This window comes from Temnothorax curvispinosus, unplaced genomic scaffold, assembly GCF_003070985.1.
Source record: "Temnothorax curvispinosus isolate PA1 unplaced genomic scaffold, ASM307098v1 QBEX01008477.1, whole genome shotgun sequence".
NCBI classification, from domain to species: Eukaryota; Metazoa; Arthropoda; class Insecta; order Hymenoptera; family Formicidae; genus Temnothorax; species Temnothorax curvispinosus.
In genome coordinates, this window is record NW_020218257.1 from 74,274 (window position 1) to 93,912 (window position 19,639).

A 19,639-nucleotide genomic window follows, 5' to 3' on the forward strand; every position below is an offset into this window, starting at 1 on the left:
CATTGAATGCCAAACTAGGAATTAAAAATTTCCGTATTGAATTCCATTGAATTCCGTCTATTCTGACAATAAAATGAATACCATTGAATGCCAGGATAGGGATTGAAAAGTGTCCGTGTTGAACTCTGTGGCGGTACGCGCCAACAATAGTACACGCCCGCGCGGTATCTGCATTACCGGCAATTCGCGTCGACGCCGCTAGGCGTCGCATCGCCGGGGCATCTTCTCGAGTTCAAAGTTTCGTCTCGACCGCTATGTAAAGGGACCCCCTACGGTGCCTGACAGATCTTACAAATCTCATTTTCGGGCTAATTGCCCGTCGGCAGTAGTGCGTGTAATGCCTAGACATACACAAAAGCTCACCGACGAACAACGGCGCTTGGTCGCCCAACGGAGGCGCGAGACGTTTCCTAAACCATCTAATGCCATGCAATTCCATAACCTTTACGGATTGGATGGAATTTAAAATTTCTTTTTTGGATTCCATGGGATTGAACCATCTCATTTAGAATCCCATCTAATTTCATCTAATTCCGCCAAAAAAGGGATTCAAAGGTATTAAAAAATTTTAATATCTTTTAATCCTTTTGCGTTTGCTGGGATTGCATCGAAGATCCTTTTCCTTAATGTCGCAGGGACGTAGATCCTGATTTGCCTGGAGACATCGCAGTAACTTTCTCGCTGTTGTCCAATCGTAATTCCTTTAGTTTCGATGCTGCTGGCGATTGCAATAGAGTCCGCAATTCTTCATCCTCTTGTTGCTCGGCATCCAGTTCCTTTGTACTGACAATTACGGGCATGTCGATGGCGCTAATTTTGGATAGCGCATCCGCGACTTCGTTCTCTTTGCTTGCAATGTGTTCTATCTTGTGAACTGCGCTATATAATCTAGCTGTCGTAGCTGTCTTAGTGACGTCTTAGTTAGTCGGATTCTGCAAAAAAGCATAGGTAAGCTTTTGATCTGTACGAATTGTCAATTGTTGTCGTCCTTCAACTAAATATCTAAAAAAATTTTATTCTTTTGTATACCACTAATAGTTCTCTGTCATATGCACTACATTTACGCTGTGTTTCGGTCAATTTGGAAAAGAATCCCAGTGGCTGTCGAGTTCCTTCGTATTCCTGCTCCAAGACCGCTCCGCAATTGCTACCTCTGAGGCGTCTGTGCTCAATACTATTGGTGCTTCCGCGATTGGGTGTGTTAATAAGGCTGCTTGAGCTAACTGCTCTTTGCATTTATAAAGTGCTTGTTCGATTGGTTGGTCCCATTGAATTCGGCCTCTATCCTTCTTCTTTGAACCAGCTATAAGTGCATGAAACGAAGCCTGTATGTCTGCCGCCTTAGGAATAAAACGTCTATAAAAGTTGAGCATTCCCAAGAATCTGCAAAGTTCTTCCATCGTTTCCGGCTTTTTATAGTTAAATATGGCCTCGACTTTGCTTTTTAAGGGTTTTGTTTCCTCCTCCGATACCGAATACCCCAGATATTGGACTTCAGATTCTCCAAATCTGCATTTGTCGATGTCAATCGTAAGGCCGTATTTTCTGAACCTAGAAAATATCTCTCGGAGATGCTCCACATGGTCCTCTTCTGTTTCCGATGCGACTATTACATCATCTAGATAACAGAAACAAAATTTTAGCTCTTTAAAAGTACTGAAACGCTGGAAGATTTGGACCGCGTTTCGCAATCCAAATTGCATGACTTCAGCCTGGAACAATCCGAAGAGTGTTATTATGGCCGTCTTCTCCTTATCCTGTTCTGCTATTGGTATCTGATAATTACGCTCTATTTAAATCGATTGTACTAAATACCTTGTGTGCGAGAGTGCACGTATACGCGAGCGAAAGCGCGCGTAGGACGAGGAAACAGTTTAAAAAGTCATTAAGTACACTAAAATCCATATATTACAAATAAAGTTAATACAAACAATATGTACAAGTTCGTTTCTTTTCAGCAAATAACCCGTGACAAAAGCGCGCACAAAATTGAGGCGTGCAAATACGGCGTGCAAAAAGCAGCAAAGCGTGTTCGCGAAGCGAGATAGCGAAGATTTGTATTCGAGCGAAAGCGAATTCTAGGCAGTGTAACATCCAATAACCAACCGCAATCTTCAGCACGTAATTTAATACAACACGGATCTGTAGCATTTTGCCACATCGAATTTACAAAAATTATTCGCAACATTTTCTGCTTCAACGAGTTCCAGCACGGTGGGATCTGGCTCGAGTCGAAGCCTTTCACTTTTTTCAAAAATTGTTCGTTGTCTTTCGTCGTCGCATACATTTTTTCGAATATTTCATATCTGGCGCCATTTACGTTTTTACAATTTCTGACACCATACATAAGAGCGGTAAACTTTTGGACAGCATCAATTTTTATTTCATCAAAAACGTCTGTCACGTCGGGTAATGACGCGAAAACCTTCTGAAAGGTCAGGTTCTTCGAAAAGATTTTAAAGGGTCTGACTTTTCCTTTGTTGTAAAACGCGGCTGTATAATCACAACCCGTGAACGCGTGAAATGCCAGCAGAGCGAGGCATAAAGTGGGGATTCGCGCGCTGGCCGTGATCGTGTTCGGACGTGTCGCGTGCATCTTGGCAAACGAAGTGCTTTTTTTTTCTACTGGTTTTTCGCGGCGTGTGTGTCTCTTGCGAGTGACGGACGATTATCGCCGTCCTCTAACGTGCGTTGCTGGCGTATTCGCTCGCCAGCGTCCCGTATTGTATTAAATACGCGCGAATCTACATCTGAAGCCGGACATTGTGTACTTCCCCGACATGCAGGAGGCTGAGGCCTCTTGCGTAGACGGGAAGGGGGAGGGGGTGCCGGGACTTATTCCTCGTACTACCTCTCCGTATGATCGCACTACTGATCATATATCTCGTCGTTCTCGTGATCGGCCGTCGTCTCGCGGTCGTTCGCGATCGTTGTCGGGCGCGCGCTTGGGTTCGCGCTCGCGCTCGAGCTTTTGCTCGCGTTCGCGCTCGCGTGACGCCAGCCTCTCGATCCCTCTTCCTGTCCATGAATACTTCAAAAATCTTATTAGCCAGACTCTTATCCTCCCTATAGGCATGGAATCCGAGATATCTTCCTCGAAATCCTTGAGTAATACGGACTACATTCCGCCCACGCCTACGCCTGATTCTAAGAAGAGGTCTAACGTTCGCAACCGCAACAACATAGTGCCCTCTATGCCCCCTACGCAGTCTCAAATGCCGATGGATTACGCCCTTGATATAAAAAGGAAACGAGCTGCGAGTGACGCTAATGATGTTTCGGCCTCAAAAAATAGCAAAACCTCAGTACAAGGTAACCGCGTAGATAAAGTCTCTAACAGCGACCCGAAGTCTAATTCGATGACATTAACACCTCTGCGTAAGCCTATTCAATCAAGGTATGTTTCATCCGACGGGAAGCCTTACATCGTACATATCCGCGCAATAGAAAGCGAAACGAGTAAATATCCACCCCCTGCTAATCGGTCGCATTGTAACGCAGATTGTCAAGTCAGGGCTGCAGGAAGTTAAAAAAATTAGCAAGGGCCATGTGCAAGCAGTTTTCATGAGCGCTGCCGCCGCTAATAGGTTAATTGACGATCAAACTTTAGCCTCTTACAACCTTAAAGCGTTTATTCCGTCATATAAAACGATGAGAACGGGTATAATTAAAGATATTCCCCATTCCCTTCCAATAGAGGATTTGTTAGAGGAGATAGAATCTCTTCCCAAGCCAATTGAAGTCCACAGACTCAACCGACGGGTCAAGGATGGAGATACATATAAATATGAGCCGTCGCGCACGGTTTGCATTAAATTCGCCGGTTCTATCCTTCCGGGCTTGGTAGCCATATTTAAGGTTAGACATGCGGTATCCCCTTTCGTACAGAAGGTTAAATCTGCTTTGCATGCTTTCGTGCGGGTCACATAAGCAAAACTTGCAAAAGTCAACCTAGATGCGTTTACTGCGGTAATAACAGGCATGATAATGACGAGGAATGTCCTGACAAGCCTCCACAAAATAAGTGTATCAATTGCGGCGGGCCGCATCTTGCCAAATCTTTCGAGTGTCCTATAGTAGTCAACCTTAAAAAGGCATATAACATCGCAGCGACGGAAAATCTCCCTCTTTTTGAAGCTAAAAAAAGGATTAATAACCCTTCTAAATCATCTAATACTTCAGATACTAGATTTGATTATGTGAATTTTCCTAACCTCCCTCCCCCCAGACGTAGCGTGCAGCCATCCTTTCTTTTTCTTTCTTTCCGTTCATCTCAACCAAACCCCTCCCCCTACGAATCGTATAACAACTTTTCGGTATTGCAACACAACAGTAACTGCACTGATTCATATCTTAATGCATTACGGAAACCTATCAATCCAAATCCTCAATTGCGATCCTCGGCCTCTGTCGGTCCCTCGTACCATTGCATGAGCTCCTCCCCCAATCCCGCTAATATAACAAAACCCCGAAGTAAACCCAGCTTTGTATTTCCGGCAGACCATAGGAGTGAATTACTTTACCCCAATGGTAGAACCGACGAAGAATCTTTTCCCTCTTCTTCGATACAAGAAGAGAACAACCTTTCTAATCAACCCTCCCCCGCTGATGAGGATTACCCTCAAGGATCCAATCTACTTCCCTCGGAAATACACCCCCCGTTTCATGATCAGCGAGAAAAATTTCTCCACCTTCACAGTGTTATAAGTGAGCTTAGTTATGCGCTATCTCTTCTTAGTCCTTATTACTTGAATGCCCCCCCTGGAGGTCCCCCAGGGTCTCTCTCCGCCCCAATTAACTCCTCGACCTCTCCCAGCTGTAATGTGAACTCGACTAGTAACCTTCGCAGGTAATAAGCGAGACCCCCATACTGCGGAACCTACCTGTATCCTGCAATGGAACTGCAGAAGAATGCGCGGTAAACTCCCTGAAATTAGAGAAATTGCCCAGAATTACGACATCGTTTGCCTCCAAGAATCCCTCTTGACTTTGGATAAACACATAAATATCAAAGGTTTCAACAGCGTCCGTCTCGATGCGGATGCTGTTGGTTCCAGAGGCATCTGTACTTTCATTAAGAATTGTTATTCCTTTAAAATTTGCGATCTGTCTAGTTGCCTCCATCCTTCGGTTGAACTAAATGCTATCACAATTCCCTTCCTGGACCAGGAGTTATTTATCTGCAACCTATATAGACACACGGGTCAAGATACCCCGGAATCCTTTTTCAACAATTTATTCGAGTGTGCTCGGCGCTTCAAATATGCTATATTTGTAGGTGATTTTAATGCCCATCATCTTGATTGCGGTGCGATAGAAGGACTGATACAATTGGAGATAGAATCGCCTCAGCTATTGAAGACCACGACCTGGTTATATTAAATGACGGAACCCCTACCTATTATAATATATATAATAACGTCAGCTCAGTCATTGATCTTACTCTGGTCTCCGCTGATCTGGCCACTATATGCGTCTACGATCACGATCAGGACTGCGACCTTAAAGGCAGCGACCACATCCCAATTATTACTCGGATCAACAGCCCTCTGAACCCTTTGCTCAGGTTCTCTCACAAATTAAAATTTGATAAAGACTCGCTCCAAAAACTCGTTTCTCTTCTTATTAAAGAAAAACAGAGGATAGAAAAAATAGATATCTCCAACGCTGTCGAAGCCTACTCCCAACTAATCTCTATTATTAAGACTTGTATTGCAACTACCCTTAGCAAGAAAAGCTTGTCCCCTTCAAGCTTCACTACTAAACCCAAAAGGTTTCCCGCTCCATGGTGGAATGAAACATGCGATGCGGCCATTAACGATCGTAAAGCCGCCGCAAAAAAGTTCAAAGAGAGCTATACTCTGGAAAATCTACTTAATTATCAACGTTCTGTCGCCGTAACAAGGCGTTCTCTCAAAAGGGAGAAAGCTCGAGGATGGAAAGATTTGTGCGCCACGTTCGATGCCAAGACGCCTATACAACAAGTCTGGAGATTCGTTAAGTTGTTCAAAAACCAAAACCAGGCTACACGTTCTAATACTGACGCATCTGAGTATGAAAAGCTCATCCAAGAAGCCGCGGGTAAACTGTGCCCTCCATCATGCTCCCCTGAGGATCCGTCACTAGAAGTGTTACGGAAAGAAGACCACAATAACGCTGCACATTCGGCGCAATGGCTTGATAATCCAATCACAATGGGAGAAATCTATACGGCCCTGAAGTCAGCCAAGAAGAAATCATCGCCTGGATTAGATCAGATGGACTACAACATCCTCATCTCTCTCCCAGAGTTTATCTGGGAAAAACTGCGAGACATCTTTAATGGACTATTACGCGATGGAAGTTTCCCAGATGATTGGAGCACGTCACTCGTTATCTTTATTCCCAAACCTGGTGGCAAAGGGGTTAGGCCTATTTCACTTATCTCCTGTATCTTGAAAATTATGGAGAAGTGTATGTACAATCGACTGAGATGGTACCTCGAGCATAACGACCTGCTTTCTGACTCCCGGCTCGGATTTAGAAATGCTAAATCCTGTCTCGACAGCGTGGCTGCACTGACCAACGATATCAAGGCTGGCTTTCTGAAGGGTGCCTACACTGCAGCTGCATTTTTGGACATAAATGGCGTATTTGACAATGTTTTGCCACATATACTGGTCAATGACCTCGCTAACATTGGTGTCCCGGCTTCTTTCCGAAAATTTATTTACAATTTGATTAGCAATAGAATTATCTTTTACATACAGAACGGCATCAAGTCAGGCCCCCTCTATGCCAGGAAAGGAACCCCTCAGAGATCTATTCTTAGCCCAACTCTCTTCAATATTTACATTAAAGATATTACCCACCTTATTAATACCGACTGCAAAATTCTTTTATATGCGGACGATATTGTGATCTATTCCACTAATAAAGATCTTGACAAGGCAGTCCAGTCAATCAACGAATCTATTGAGAGAATCACACGCTTTCTCTCAAACAAAGGGCTGACACTTTCACCTACCAAGTCGCAAGCGGTGATTTTCACACGGAAGAGACACATGCCTTCCTTCATTCCAAACATCACTATCAACGGTAACCCAATCCAATACCACGAGATAGTCAAATTCTTGGGAATCTTTGTTGACTGCGCACTCAGCGGCAAATCTCACTTCACCTACGTCATTAACAAATGTCGGAAAGCTCTTAACATAATGACCGCCCTGGCCGGGGTCTGGTGGGGTGCTCACCCGCAACAATTGATGATGATATACAAAGGTATTATCCGTAGTAACATCGATTATGGATGTCAGTTATTCCAATTGTCTGGCAACCTCACCATTTTCGAAATGCTTCAGCGCATACAATACAAAGCCATTAGAATCGCTTTCGGCTATCGACAATCTACGCCGATAAACGTATTACTTGATGAGGCCAAAGAGCCTCCTTTGCAATTTAGACTCAAGTATCTGACATCAAAACTGGTCCTTAAAAACATCGCACAGGAATTTAGCCCGGTCACTAACAGCTTGGATGAATTAATCTCGATTACTAGATCTCCTAACAACTGTGAGAAGGCCTGTAAACATATCCCAGCATATAGGTACTTCCGCTCCATTATTGGTGTAACTGGCAAGATTCACCAAACAGTCTCTTTACCTGTGTTTAACCATAATTACGAATCTACGGTCCACATCATCCAATATACTTCTTTCCTTTTTGATCCTAATATTAGCAATGTGAATTCTCTATTTTTAGAGGAGACTCAAAGTTTGAGAAAGGACGCAATCTCATTTTATACAGACAGTTCCAAAGATGACTCTGGATTTGTCGGAGCGGGTGTCTTCTCGCCTGAATTGGCAATTCAAATCATGCACAAGCTACCAACGCAAACTTCAATCTTTACGGCAGAAGCTTGGGCCATTCTACAAGCAATTATCACGGCAGGACAACGGAGCCCGAAAAAAATAGCAATCTTCTCGGATTCCAAGAGTGTCTTGGAGAATATATGCTCCAATGATGCAAGGCAGCAAAATTACATCATTCCACGGATAAAGAAAAAAATATATTAGTTTTCAAATAAAGGCATTGACCTACAACTAGCGTGGATTCCATCTCACCGCGGTATAGCTGGCAACGAAGTTGCAGATAAAACAGCCAAGTTGGCTTCCAGAAAAGGCTTTACTCCTGACTTCTGTATTCCCCATTGTGACTTTTACTCCGTCTCCAAGGAAAACATTCGCAGACAGATCAAGGAGTATTTTCGATGTTGTGGTTCATTTAAGGGCATTTTTTACTACACTAACTACCACACAGGTGATGATCGTCCCTGGTACCATAAAAAACCCTTCAGGCGGAAAGAAATTGTTCTGTTTAATAGACTGCGTAGCGGGCGCTACAATCTTAACTATAGTTTAGCTAGGAAAAATATCGTTGACTCTGGAGCTTGTCCGTGTGGCAACCCAAAGCAAGACATAAACCACATTATTTTCAGTTGTGCGTTATACTCCGACAAAGCCGGTTACTTAATTAAGCATATTGAGGAGACCTCTCCTTTTTCACCTAAAAACATTTTTCCGTTCCTTAATAATCCATCGCAGCAGCTCACACGTCTCCTTCTGGCCTTCATGTAAATCAATGGACCTCCAACCCTGAGCCCCCTTCGAGAGTGGGGTCTTTGAGTGCCGTGCTCCTGGGCGCGTCCGCCTGGCGGCGTGCGCGCGCAGGTCCGCGGTTTGCGTACGCTCGCCTGTCTTATGACGATGCCATTCGTGGCTGACGTTTTTGCTCCTATACGCCGATACGGCTACTACGACAAGAGGTTCACCCTGGCCTTTTTAGAGCTGTATAGCTCACTGGCCAATCAAAGAAGAAGAAGAAGAAGAAGAAGAGGCATAAAGTGGGACCCAACTTCGACGCCAATTCCGTACAATTTATGAAATTTTGATCTTTTTTATCACCCCTCTTCGACGTGGTACCAGCCAACCAAATTTGTAACTCAGAAACTTTGTACATATTGCCCAGCAAAATTATCAGGACGTCAGTGTCGGTAGCTTTCACCAAAATTTTTGAGTTTGGACGCGCTTTGCTTATATGAAACATTATTCGCGTATCAACCTTGCATGAAACGTCTTATTCAAAAATATTGTTTCGCATTCACGAGATTTTGTCATAAATTCTGGTTTGCAACAATTTCGGATTGGATCATGGCTCAATACTTTTCAGTGCGATACTGGGAATAGAACGTGAAAATCTTGTATGCCTCTGAATCCAAAAACAATTAGCAGAAAAAGTGAATCCTTTTTAATGCGAGAATTCGCATTTGTTTGAAGGTTATCAATTGCGATTGAATGCGAAGAATATTTTAAGCTAAGTGAATTCTTTTTAATGCATAAGTTCGTACTTATTTGTTAAAATTTTGCGTTTCAACACCGCAGCCAGGCGCGTGGTGGGGATAGCGCATACAAGGAAAGACCCGTGCACACTATATCGTATATATACATGCGCACACGTACACGGCTTTTTTCTTGTGTGCGCTACCCCCATCACACGTTTAGCAGCAGTAGCAGCAGTGCTGAAACGCAAGATCGGCTGGATCGGCATGCTTCGTGCTCGTGCTATGTATTCATTATCCCGTCCAATCCCGGATAAGGTCTCGACCATTATTTATTAGGGATGCCATAAGAAAGGTTTTCTTATTTTTGTCTAATGAGGCTCTTGTAAGGATTTGATAAGAATGTTTTAACTTTATAAATATAATTTTTTCATAAATATATTTACGAACACAAAATTTCATAATGAGCCGGCACTGGTTTCTGACATTCATCCGACATTAAGAAATATCATATCATATATCCAATTCAAAATTTTATTACTCTTTTTAAACTAAATTTGTTTCTTAAGATAACTTTTGAAAAATTATATATTTGCGCTGGTTATGACATATGTAGACTATATATAACACTTACATCAAATTAAGAAGTAGTTTACCACGTAAGGCAGTTGGCTCACGATCCAGAGTTCGAATCCCACTAAGGTGTGTTTTTTTCAAATACGAGAAAATATTTATAATCATAGACTTCATCTTAAGAAACAAATTTAGTTATAAAATAGTAATCAAATTTCGAAAAAAATAATTTTTTTATGCCGTGAATTTAATGCGATCCAATACTTTTGAATGCTAAGCATCAACCACTGCTGTCTCACATTCAGCGCGGTAAAGTTTTATGCGAACCAATACTTTTCAATCCCTTTCTTCGCATCAGAAAGCAGAATTTAAATTAATTCTTTTCAATCCGACATTTTATGCAGGGAACCTCATCTTCATGTTGACATTCCAAATCTATTTCTTTGACTTTTACGATGCGGTTTCCGACTGAACGATACGAAAAACACTCTGCTCCCCGACTGTAATGAAAACCTTCTTATCGTGCAATATTGAAACAATAGATTCGTCCTGCCATGTCTGTGAAGTTGGCCCCTTTTTTCAAAATTCGGAAAAATTTATTAGAGTTCTAGATTCCCCAGCAAAAGTTCTAGAGTTCTCTATAGTTTTTAGAAAGAGTTCCGTCCTTTAAAGTGGTGAAAACACCATTTAAAAAATGGGAGGGCTAACTTCACGGCGCCCCCCATTTTTGAAAAAAATGAATTTTTTATGGTAGTTCCGGATATATTTCGATGAGTTCTAGAGTTCCCTATAGGTTTTAAAAAGAGTTCCGTTCAAATAAGCCCAAAAATCGATGTCAAAGTTGAAAAAATTTCCACTTTTAAAAAAAATCAATTTTTTATGGTAGATTCAGAAAGATTTCGACGAGTTCTAAAGTTCCCTATATATAGGTTTTATAACGCTCTGACCGATATTTCAAAAGTTACAGCCCTTCAAAGTGCCGCACCTAAAATTAAACAATTATTATACCGGAGTTCTGGCGGGAGTTCTGGTCGCCCCCCGAGGAGTTCTATCGAAAATTATCAGGGTCTGAAGCGCTCCGACCAATATTTCAAAAGTTACAGCCCCTCAAAGTACCGCACCTCGAAAATCTTCTAAGTCTCGAGGGGTGACACTTTGAAGGGCTGTAACTTTTGAAATATTGGTCGGATCGTTTCAAACCCTGATAGTTTTCGATAGAACTCCTCGGGGAAGGGGGGCGACCAGAACTCCCGCCAGAACTCCGATAAATCCATTTTTTAATTTTAGGAGTGGCACTTTGGAGGGCTGCAACTTTTGAAATATTGGTCGGATCGTTTCGGACCCTGATAGTTTTTGATATAACTCCTCGGGGGGCGACCAGAACTCCCGCAAAAACTGCCGATTTGTAAAAAAAAAATTACCCCTTTTGTTATTATGTAAATTATATCGCTGCACAAGGACCTTATCTTTACGAAATCTTCATCCGAATTTTTACGACGAGTATCTGGCCCTTGAATGAGATTGCACATGAAGTCAAACAATTTCTCGGGAATTTCGCATTCTCCACGAACGACGTCGTCTGCGGTCAGATTGTTAGGCAGCCTTTTGCTTCCAAGAGATGTGACACAATTTCTCAATTCGTAAGCTACATTTTCAAATATATTTTTGTCTTTCGTGTCTAAAATTGCGACCTTACTAGCTATAATCGGGAAATGTCACGCATGTAGACAATTTTCTTTCGATACGGTTCGGTTGATACCTCTATTGTGATACGGTCACCGAAAGTACTCATAATCTTACTTTCTAAATTGTCAGCACGGTAATTCTGGAAGTCCTCGAAGCGTACTTTGCTTCTTTCAAACTCCAATAATAGGGCCTTGTATCGCGAAAGTAAGTCGGCGAGGTACATGATTCGGTTTTTTTTCGATGATTTCCGCGGTTATGAGCGCAGAAAGAGAGTCAAATGCTGTCTTATGCAGCTCTCTATTTTCATGTCAGTTATCGGGCTCAGAGCGCTTCTCGGTTTGCCGCTTCATCTGTACCTGATATGAGGTAAAGCAGGTTGAGTGATATGCTACGGTTTCTTTTCTCTAGTTTCGCGAGTACCCGAGTATCATTCAAAGTTTTCGTCGTTTCTTTTATCGCATCTACGATTGTTTCTGACTGCGGAAATAAAACGTAAATCCGTTGCCTGCCAATTCTTTTTTCTATGTTACCGCAAAAAAGGCATGCCGATTTTTTGTTCGATGTAGATGACGATTCCCTTAGTAGAAGTACTTGCTCAGATGAATGATGTAGAGTCTGTGCCGATCCTGATGCATTGTTATCTGAAATATCTGATACCGATGGTTCACTCGGCCGTTGAGTCAAAAGTCGTTGATGTCGCAGCAGCCGCATAATTTTGCTGATTTTAATGGAGTTGATGCGAGTGGCGGCTAATGGAGCAAATATTTTTTGTAAATGTTTATTTTATCAGTTATTGAACACGAAATCAGTAATCAACAGAAATGAGGAGGTCGTATTATCAGTGTAATCGTGATGCAGCTTCAGAATATCTCAATACCTTCTTCAAGTCCTCAAGACAGTGAAGTAAGGGAATAATCGTTCAGGAAATCGCTCGATTGTTTAATATGATAATTGTCCGAATTTTTCTCCTTTCCAACGTCAGAGGTACTTGGCTGCACGTCAACAGTAGACGTACTTGGCTGTTCCTGCAAAATAGTTTTAATCAATTAAAAAATAATTGAGGCAAAACTAATTTTTAAGCATGAATTACTTTTCTCGATTCTTTTCAAGTAATTTTGAGTAAAAAAATTCAAGTAATATTCTTTTCGTTTTTTTCTAAATTCAAATTAATTGCAAAGAACGCTGTTTGATATACGTACAAGGTCATTTGACGCGGTATGTGCGCTTTGCCAATCGGGAACCAATGGGAGTCTCGATGCCTGTGAATATGCATTATGCTGAGTCCGGGAAATTTCATGTTATCCTCATTTTGAACAAAAAATTTTACTTACAGTTTGTGTTTTGCAGAAATTGTCGGATTCCGTCTTGTACTTCTGCTTCAAAACTGCAATTTTTTTGTAACACGATAAATGGTAGTCGTAATTTGAACGAAAAAGACCTTTTTGCACCTGGCTGCCAGGAGGTTGCGGCAGACTGAGAGGTGGCAACCTATTTTTTACAAGTTCTTTAGATCACTCTCTTTCAGATGACGCTTCATTTACTTCGTAAACAAATAAACAAAGTTGTTTAAAAAAATTTAATTAAAACAGCTCTAATTGAGGGTACTTGCGGCAAGATTTTGCTAGGCACACCGGCCGCGATGTATGACCTGATATGTAATCTTCCATTAAAATCGCATTTTGATAAAATAACAGATAAACGTATAAATTACGCGGTCGGATCCTAGACTACAATTGTTGTTGTTTGTCACAAGGTAACGCAAAACATTTTCTGTGCATTGGCTTCCTGCCAAGTTGTGCAGACGTTGCAGAAAATGGGAAAGTTTCTTGTTACTCAGCTCCTGTCCTCGCAACAGTTTTCTTAATTTTGATTCTTGCGACTTGCCAAATTATTCATAATATTGGCCACAAATGGTTCTATAGCGGGATCCAGATGGGTTAGCACATACCGATATTTGGTGTCGTCTCCCGTTATTCGGTTCAGCGCAAACATTGCTTCGATTACCTGGAACCAATACGTCAGAATCTCTTGCCAGAAAAGCTGCGGCAGCTTGATCTACTTAGCTGAGCTTATCCATGACCCTTGCGTTGCGGGATCCAGTTGGTTCACTTCTGGCTGCGCTTCGTATGCGGCAAGGCCCCTGCCAGATCGCCGCTCTGAGGCCGCATCTGCCCGTGCCTGTTCTCCGTAGAATCCCTCGGCGTTTTGAGGATCCTGGTTGGAACACGTCGGACTTCGGTGGACCAAAGACATCTCTCGCGGAAATCACATCGGGGTCACCAAATTATTTCCTGTGGCGGGTTATGAGTACAGAACTATGAATTACAGTTAATAAATATGTATGCTTTTATTCATAATATCACAGCTACTTGAATATCTAACGGTCAGAGCTAGACTGCTTCGTCATCTCAAAATCTCAAACATGGTGGAAGGTCACGCTATCGGCATTCGCAAATCCATCTTGTGCGTTCGTCCATTGACCACGGATTTATAGATGCCTCTACAGACTTTTAATTACATTGAAGCGAAGTTCACCCCACCCTGGCCTGTTTATAGGGCAAACAGGGTTTATCATTGTACGAATCGGATTTTTAACTTTCCACGCGAACCGAGGTCCACCCCTACCTGCAAAGGAGGGGCGGTAGCCTCTTTTAATTTAAAATTACATTATTTGTTCATAACTTTTAAATAAATAATGACTACCGATTAAGTAAAGAAAAGTTAGTCAGGATCACGTCTGTGACAACATGTGTCAAGGTCGTTGAAATCGGTGAGATTGCCTTCTTTCTGTATAATTACTGATGAATGCTTTTTCATAAGTTTTTTACTCTTTTCTTTTCTAGCAAAAATATACTTCATATCTGATTCAATTGTTTTCTTTTTTTATATATAAATAAGATTTGTTTCGAAAATTATCCAAATTACTTAAATAATTCAAATGCTGTTTTGACTTTTTGAAGTGGAACCAATTTAAAGTATCTGATTATCAAGATATCAAAATATTCAAAACTACTATATAAAACAGCCACGTAGTAAATTGAAGCAAAGAATCAAGAATTTCAATTAATGTAAGTTATAAATACATATTTTGTTTCATATGTATTTTTATTATTTTACAGCATTTTTTGATACTTCATGGCCAGAGATGAACGAAAATCTACCAAAGACGACAGATAGTATAGAAAAAGCACCTTGTGGGTGCATACCGGATTGCTCCCTGTATTATTACCCCATTGAAAGTTCTTTTGGAACTCTCGATACTACTGTTTACTATACTGGTGGCAGTTTCTCAAAGAACCCTCGGTAAAGAAAATAATTTATTCGCATATATAAAGCATTAAATTAAACATCTTTTTTGAAATATGCATATTTTCTTACTAATTTTAAAAGAATTTTTATTTGACAAGATTAGATTTAATTTTATTATTAATCTCATGCAGTTTTTTACATTAACATCTAAAAATATATATATAAGTATAATAGAGAGCAAACATGCTATCCAGTTTCAGTATAATAAATAGAATTGCATTTGTATTAAGCTTCTTTCTTTATAAGTCTCTTTACATTTTCTACAATTAATCTATGTATATGTAGATCGGCTCAAAGGAGAAAGAAAGGCTTGGTGCAAATGTAGTTTAACTTTATTACACCTGAATATTACTTTTATTCTTGATTAAAATTAAATAAATGGTAAATATACCGAATAAGGGAGCTCGCCCCGATGACCTTGACCTTGACATATGTTGTCAAGGTCATGATCCTGAACAACATTCCAAAGGTTTTTTGTTATTTGTTAAAAAGTTATTAACAAAAAAAGTTTGAAAAATATAGCAGTTATTTTGAGTGTTGAAAGGCATATTAAGGGCATATTAAACCACTGTAGAACACAAAAAAAATAGAGCACGAAAAAAATAGCACGAAATATGCCTATTTTTTTCGTGCTCTACAGTGGTTTAACCCCTTAAGGGAAATAATTTGTTGATATGTGTGTATAGACAGTACACATGTAGGCGGAGGAGAGGCTATCGCCCCTGCCACCTTTTCCGCTTATATATGTACTTCTATCCCGTTAAAGTAGAGCATACTACGTATTTGATTGTTTGTGAAATTTTGTAAACACTCTGAACACTCTTGGTATACATATATGAAAGACATTACTACTGTTAGTAACTATTTATTCGTACAAGTATTCAGTCCCCAGAATAATCTTACTCAGTAAATATCACAACGCAACATAATGCATTTATATGATTGACTTTTTAACTCGCTTTAACAAAAAGATGGTTCAATATATTAACAATTCACTACTTTAAATGACTTTCCTTCGTTCATACATGTACTATTTTTACATACATAGTCGTTTATGCCTTTCAATACTTAAAGTAACTGCTAAATTTTTAAAATTTTTTTTGTTAATAACTTTTTAACAAATAACGAGCGACGGCTAAAACCTTTAGAATGTCGTTCAGGGTCATGACCTTGACAACATATGTAAAAGTCAAGGTCATCGGGGCGGACTTCTCTATTCGGTATATTTACCAAACAAATAATTAACGAAAAGTTTGTTAGAATAAGATATTTCTTGAAGTAAAGAATTCTTTTATTCTCAAAATCATCAAGAGACCAAGAATTTTCTTTCAGGATTATAGCACACAAAAATATAAGTGAATCGATTAATCGTAACTAATAAGGAAATCCTGTGAAGTGACAAATCCTGATTTTAATGAAACTTTACATAGATATAGTGTTACGTCAAAACCTCAGGATTCGGGTAATTATTACTGGGAAGCAAAAGAAAGGCTAATCAGAAGGAGGGGGTATGGAAAAAATACAAACAGAACTTACTCTGTTACTCTCGCAGGTACACGCACTGAGGCGCGTGTCGCGAGTTGAATGCACTTTTCAATGACTCCAGATAGATCAACGTCTCGTAGGGACGCTAGAACTCCTTCTGTAAGCGGTGTGATTGTCGCACAGTGAGTCGAGTCGCGGAAAACGCGGCCAAAATTCTATAATTTTATTTAAAATTAATAAAAAACTCCAAAATTTCGACATATTTTTTAAACATTGTTCTAATTAATTATGATAATTTAATTATTCAACTTATTTTCCTTTTAACGATACACCTCGTAAATGCATCGATTCCCGGCGAATACCGGGTGGATGGCGCCCGACCGAACTCCAGTCGGGCGAAGACAGGGCGTGGTGCGCCCACATCTTCTTTAATTTCGTCAAAGAGATCGTGTGCGCGAGTAATTAGCGACTCGCAGCACCGATATTCCTCTCGGAGCTCCGACAAGCGCCGACGGGAACCGATCTCCGTCGAGCGCGAGAGCGAGGCCGGGAACCGTAATTCCGCGCCGCTCCGCTATCAGCCCCAGCGCTCGTCTCGCCCGGAGATCGGCTATCCTCCCCCCTCCTTTCCGATCTATCGCACCGAAGAAGTATAAAATACCGATTCCTTGACCGCGCTCCGCCACCGGCCATATCTGGCCCCTTAATATGCAAGACCGTTTTACTAAGTGGATCGAGCTATGACGAGTCATCGCACCGATCGTACAACACATAACCAAAGCAATTATCCTCCAGTCCTGACGAAATTTGATCCGATAATGGCACAATTAAAATCAAAGCAGCTCGCCAAACTCCTAAACGACTGCGGAATCCGCCACCGATTTACACCGGCATACGCGTCTCACTGCAATCCAGTGGAACAAATGAATCGCGTGGTTAAAACAATGATCGTGCAATACGCGAAGAAACATAAGACGTGAGACGAGCATTTGCCAGAACTTCAATTCGCCTACAATACCGCAACGCACGATCCAATCGGCTATACTTTCGCGTTCCTGATTCACGGCCGCGAATTACGGCCCGCGCTTCGGGGAAAATGCGCCACACGGAAACATAACCCCGCCGCCGACCGTCCACCGTCGATTAAACAAAGCATACGAGCTTGTGAAATTACAGTTGGCTCGCGCGTTTCAGCACCAGGAGAGGCATTACAACCTCCGCCGCCGAGACAGGAGGCCACAAATCGGGGAGTGGGTGTGGAAGCGGGATCGCTCGCTGTTCAACAAAGAAGCGGCATTCAACAAAAAACTCGTCCCAAAAGAAGTCCGATTTTTAGCCCCCCTGCGGAACTTTAGTTGACCGTAAAAAAATTGTTGTTTGGGGCCCACATGAACAAGAAAACAGTCTTACATCCCAGAATGCGGGGAACATTGATTTTACATCAAATTACCTTGTGAAAATCAAATATTCGGATACCACGCTAATTCATGAATCGGATGCATTGCAAAGATTTTTTAATTATAACTGATATTAAAAGGTTTTTGAAGTCTCTGATCATGAATCTATTATCCAAATTGCAAAATGTAGAAATGGCGAATCAAATTGGCGTTCTTGACATGTAGTTTTGTATATAGGCCCTGGCAAAAATGAGAAGTTTCATGAACGTTTGACGTTTACGTGAGCCTTTGCGGGAGTTCGTTGAGAGTTTGGAAACGGTCAGTAAAGATTTCATAGAGCGGAAATTGGCACACTGCAGCGTTTGAAAGGCGTTTGTACATAGCATTTTTGAGAGTTTGCACAGCGTTAACATGACGTATGACGTTTGCTGAGAGTTCTTTAAAATATTTATAGATCCTCTGTTAAGCATTTAATAGGCGTTTACTTTTATCATTAAAAACTGTATGCAGCCTCTATTGAGCGTTTAACGAGCGTTTACCCTTGTCGTTAGAAGAATAATTTTTATTAATATGATAATGAGGTTTTGAAACCGAATCTACTTTTCGCCTCACAGGGGGTCTGCTTGTATACGCGGCTGGATGTATTTTAAATGCGAGAAAGATGCGCCGCCTAGCGGCGTTGTTGGAAGAGTAACGTTTGCTGAATGGAGGGAAAACGCTCGTGTTACAGCGTCGAGAAAAGCGTTTCTTAGGCGTTTTTAAGCCGTTTGTGTAAACGCCCTCTATAATTCGCCGCATTGAAAAAGTGTTTGCTGAACGGAGGAAAAACGTGTTACGGCGTTGGGAAAAACATTTGCTAAACGTTTGAAAAGTCGAACAGCTAACTCTTTTCACGAAAGTATCATTTATTTTATAGAAAAAAAAATGAATTACTTGATTTTATTACGGCAATACAAACATTTTGGATCGGTCATTTTGAATCCGCCATGTTAGGTTTTTTTACTTAATTAATGGATTCGTAATCAGCATGTCTGAAAAAGCTCGCTCAGACTCATTTTGATAAAATATTTGAATGACGTAATCCTACGTACTTTTGATACCAATTATAATAAAAAAAATCTTTGCAACGGATCCGATTCATGAAAAATTTTAGCGTGGTATCCAAATATGTAGTTTTTACAAGGAAATTTGATATAAAATCAATGTTCTCCGCGTTTCTGGGATATAAAACTGTTTTTTCATATTCATGTGGATTCCAAACAATTTTTTACGGTCAACTAAAGTTTCGTAGGGGGCCTACAATCGGACTTTCTTACCATTCTCCTTTATATTGTCATGGTTTTATTCGATTATTCTGGCGTTAGAATATTTGTGATTCAATTAGATTGTTAATTTTATTTATATTACTAGGAGATTGTTTAACGTTTTAATACGTTAACTTAAGGAAGTTCGATCATTACTTGTGAGTCAAAAATGCGATTGAAATAAATGTTATTACAGCGATCCCAAATTATATGCAATATTAGTATAATGAATTGTGGATGCTAGGTAATTATTTACAAAAAGACCCCACTCGCCAATGACCTTGACCTTGACATATGTTGTCAAGGTCACCCTCCTGAGTGACCTTCAGAAGGTTTCAGCCGGCGGTCGTTCTTTATTAAAAAGTTATTAACAAAAAAAGTTTGAAAAATATAGCAGTTATTTTGAGTATTGGAAGGCATAAATAACTAATACGCATACACTTTTCACGCAAACCGAGGTTCACGCACACCCCCCCCCGTGCTTTCGGGGGAGGTGCAGTAGCCCCGAAATAGTTCACGCATACACTTTTCACGCGAACCGAGGTTCACGCACACCCCCCCCCCCGTGC

At 40.9% G+C, this 19,639-nt stretch overlaps 1 protein-coding gene across 1 annotated transcript in view; it reads left to right on the forward strand.

Moving 5' to 3' along the window:
- LOC112457938 (sodium channel protein Nach-like) overlaps nucleotides 1-14,860 on the forward strand; it is a 77,942-nt gene extending 63,082 nt beyond the window's left edge. The window contains exon 3 of the mRNA XM_025021273.1: nucleotides 14,695-14,860. Coding sequence (XP_024877041.1) covers nucleotides 14,695-14,704 — 10 coding nt within the window. The 3' untranslated portion in view covers nucleotides 14,705-14,860. The remainder of the gene's footprint in view (nucleotides 1-14,694) is intronic.
- The last annotated feature ends 4,779 nt before the right edge of the window (nucleotides 14,861-19,639 follow it).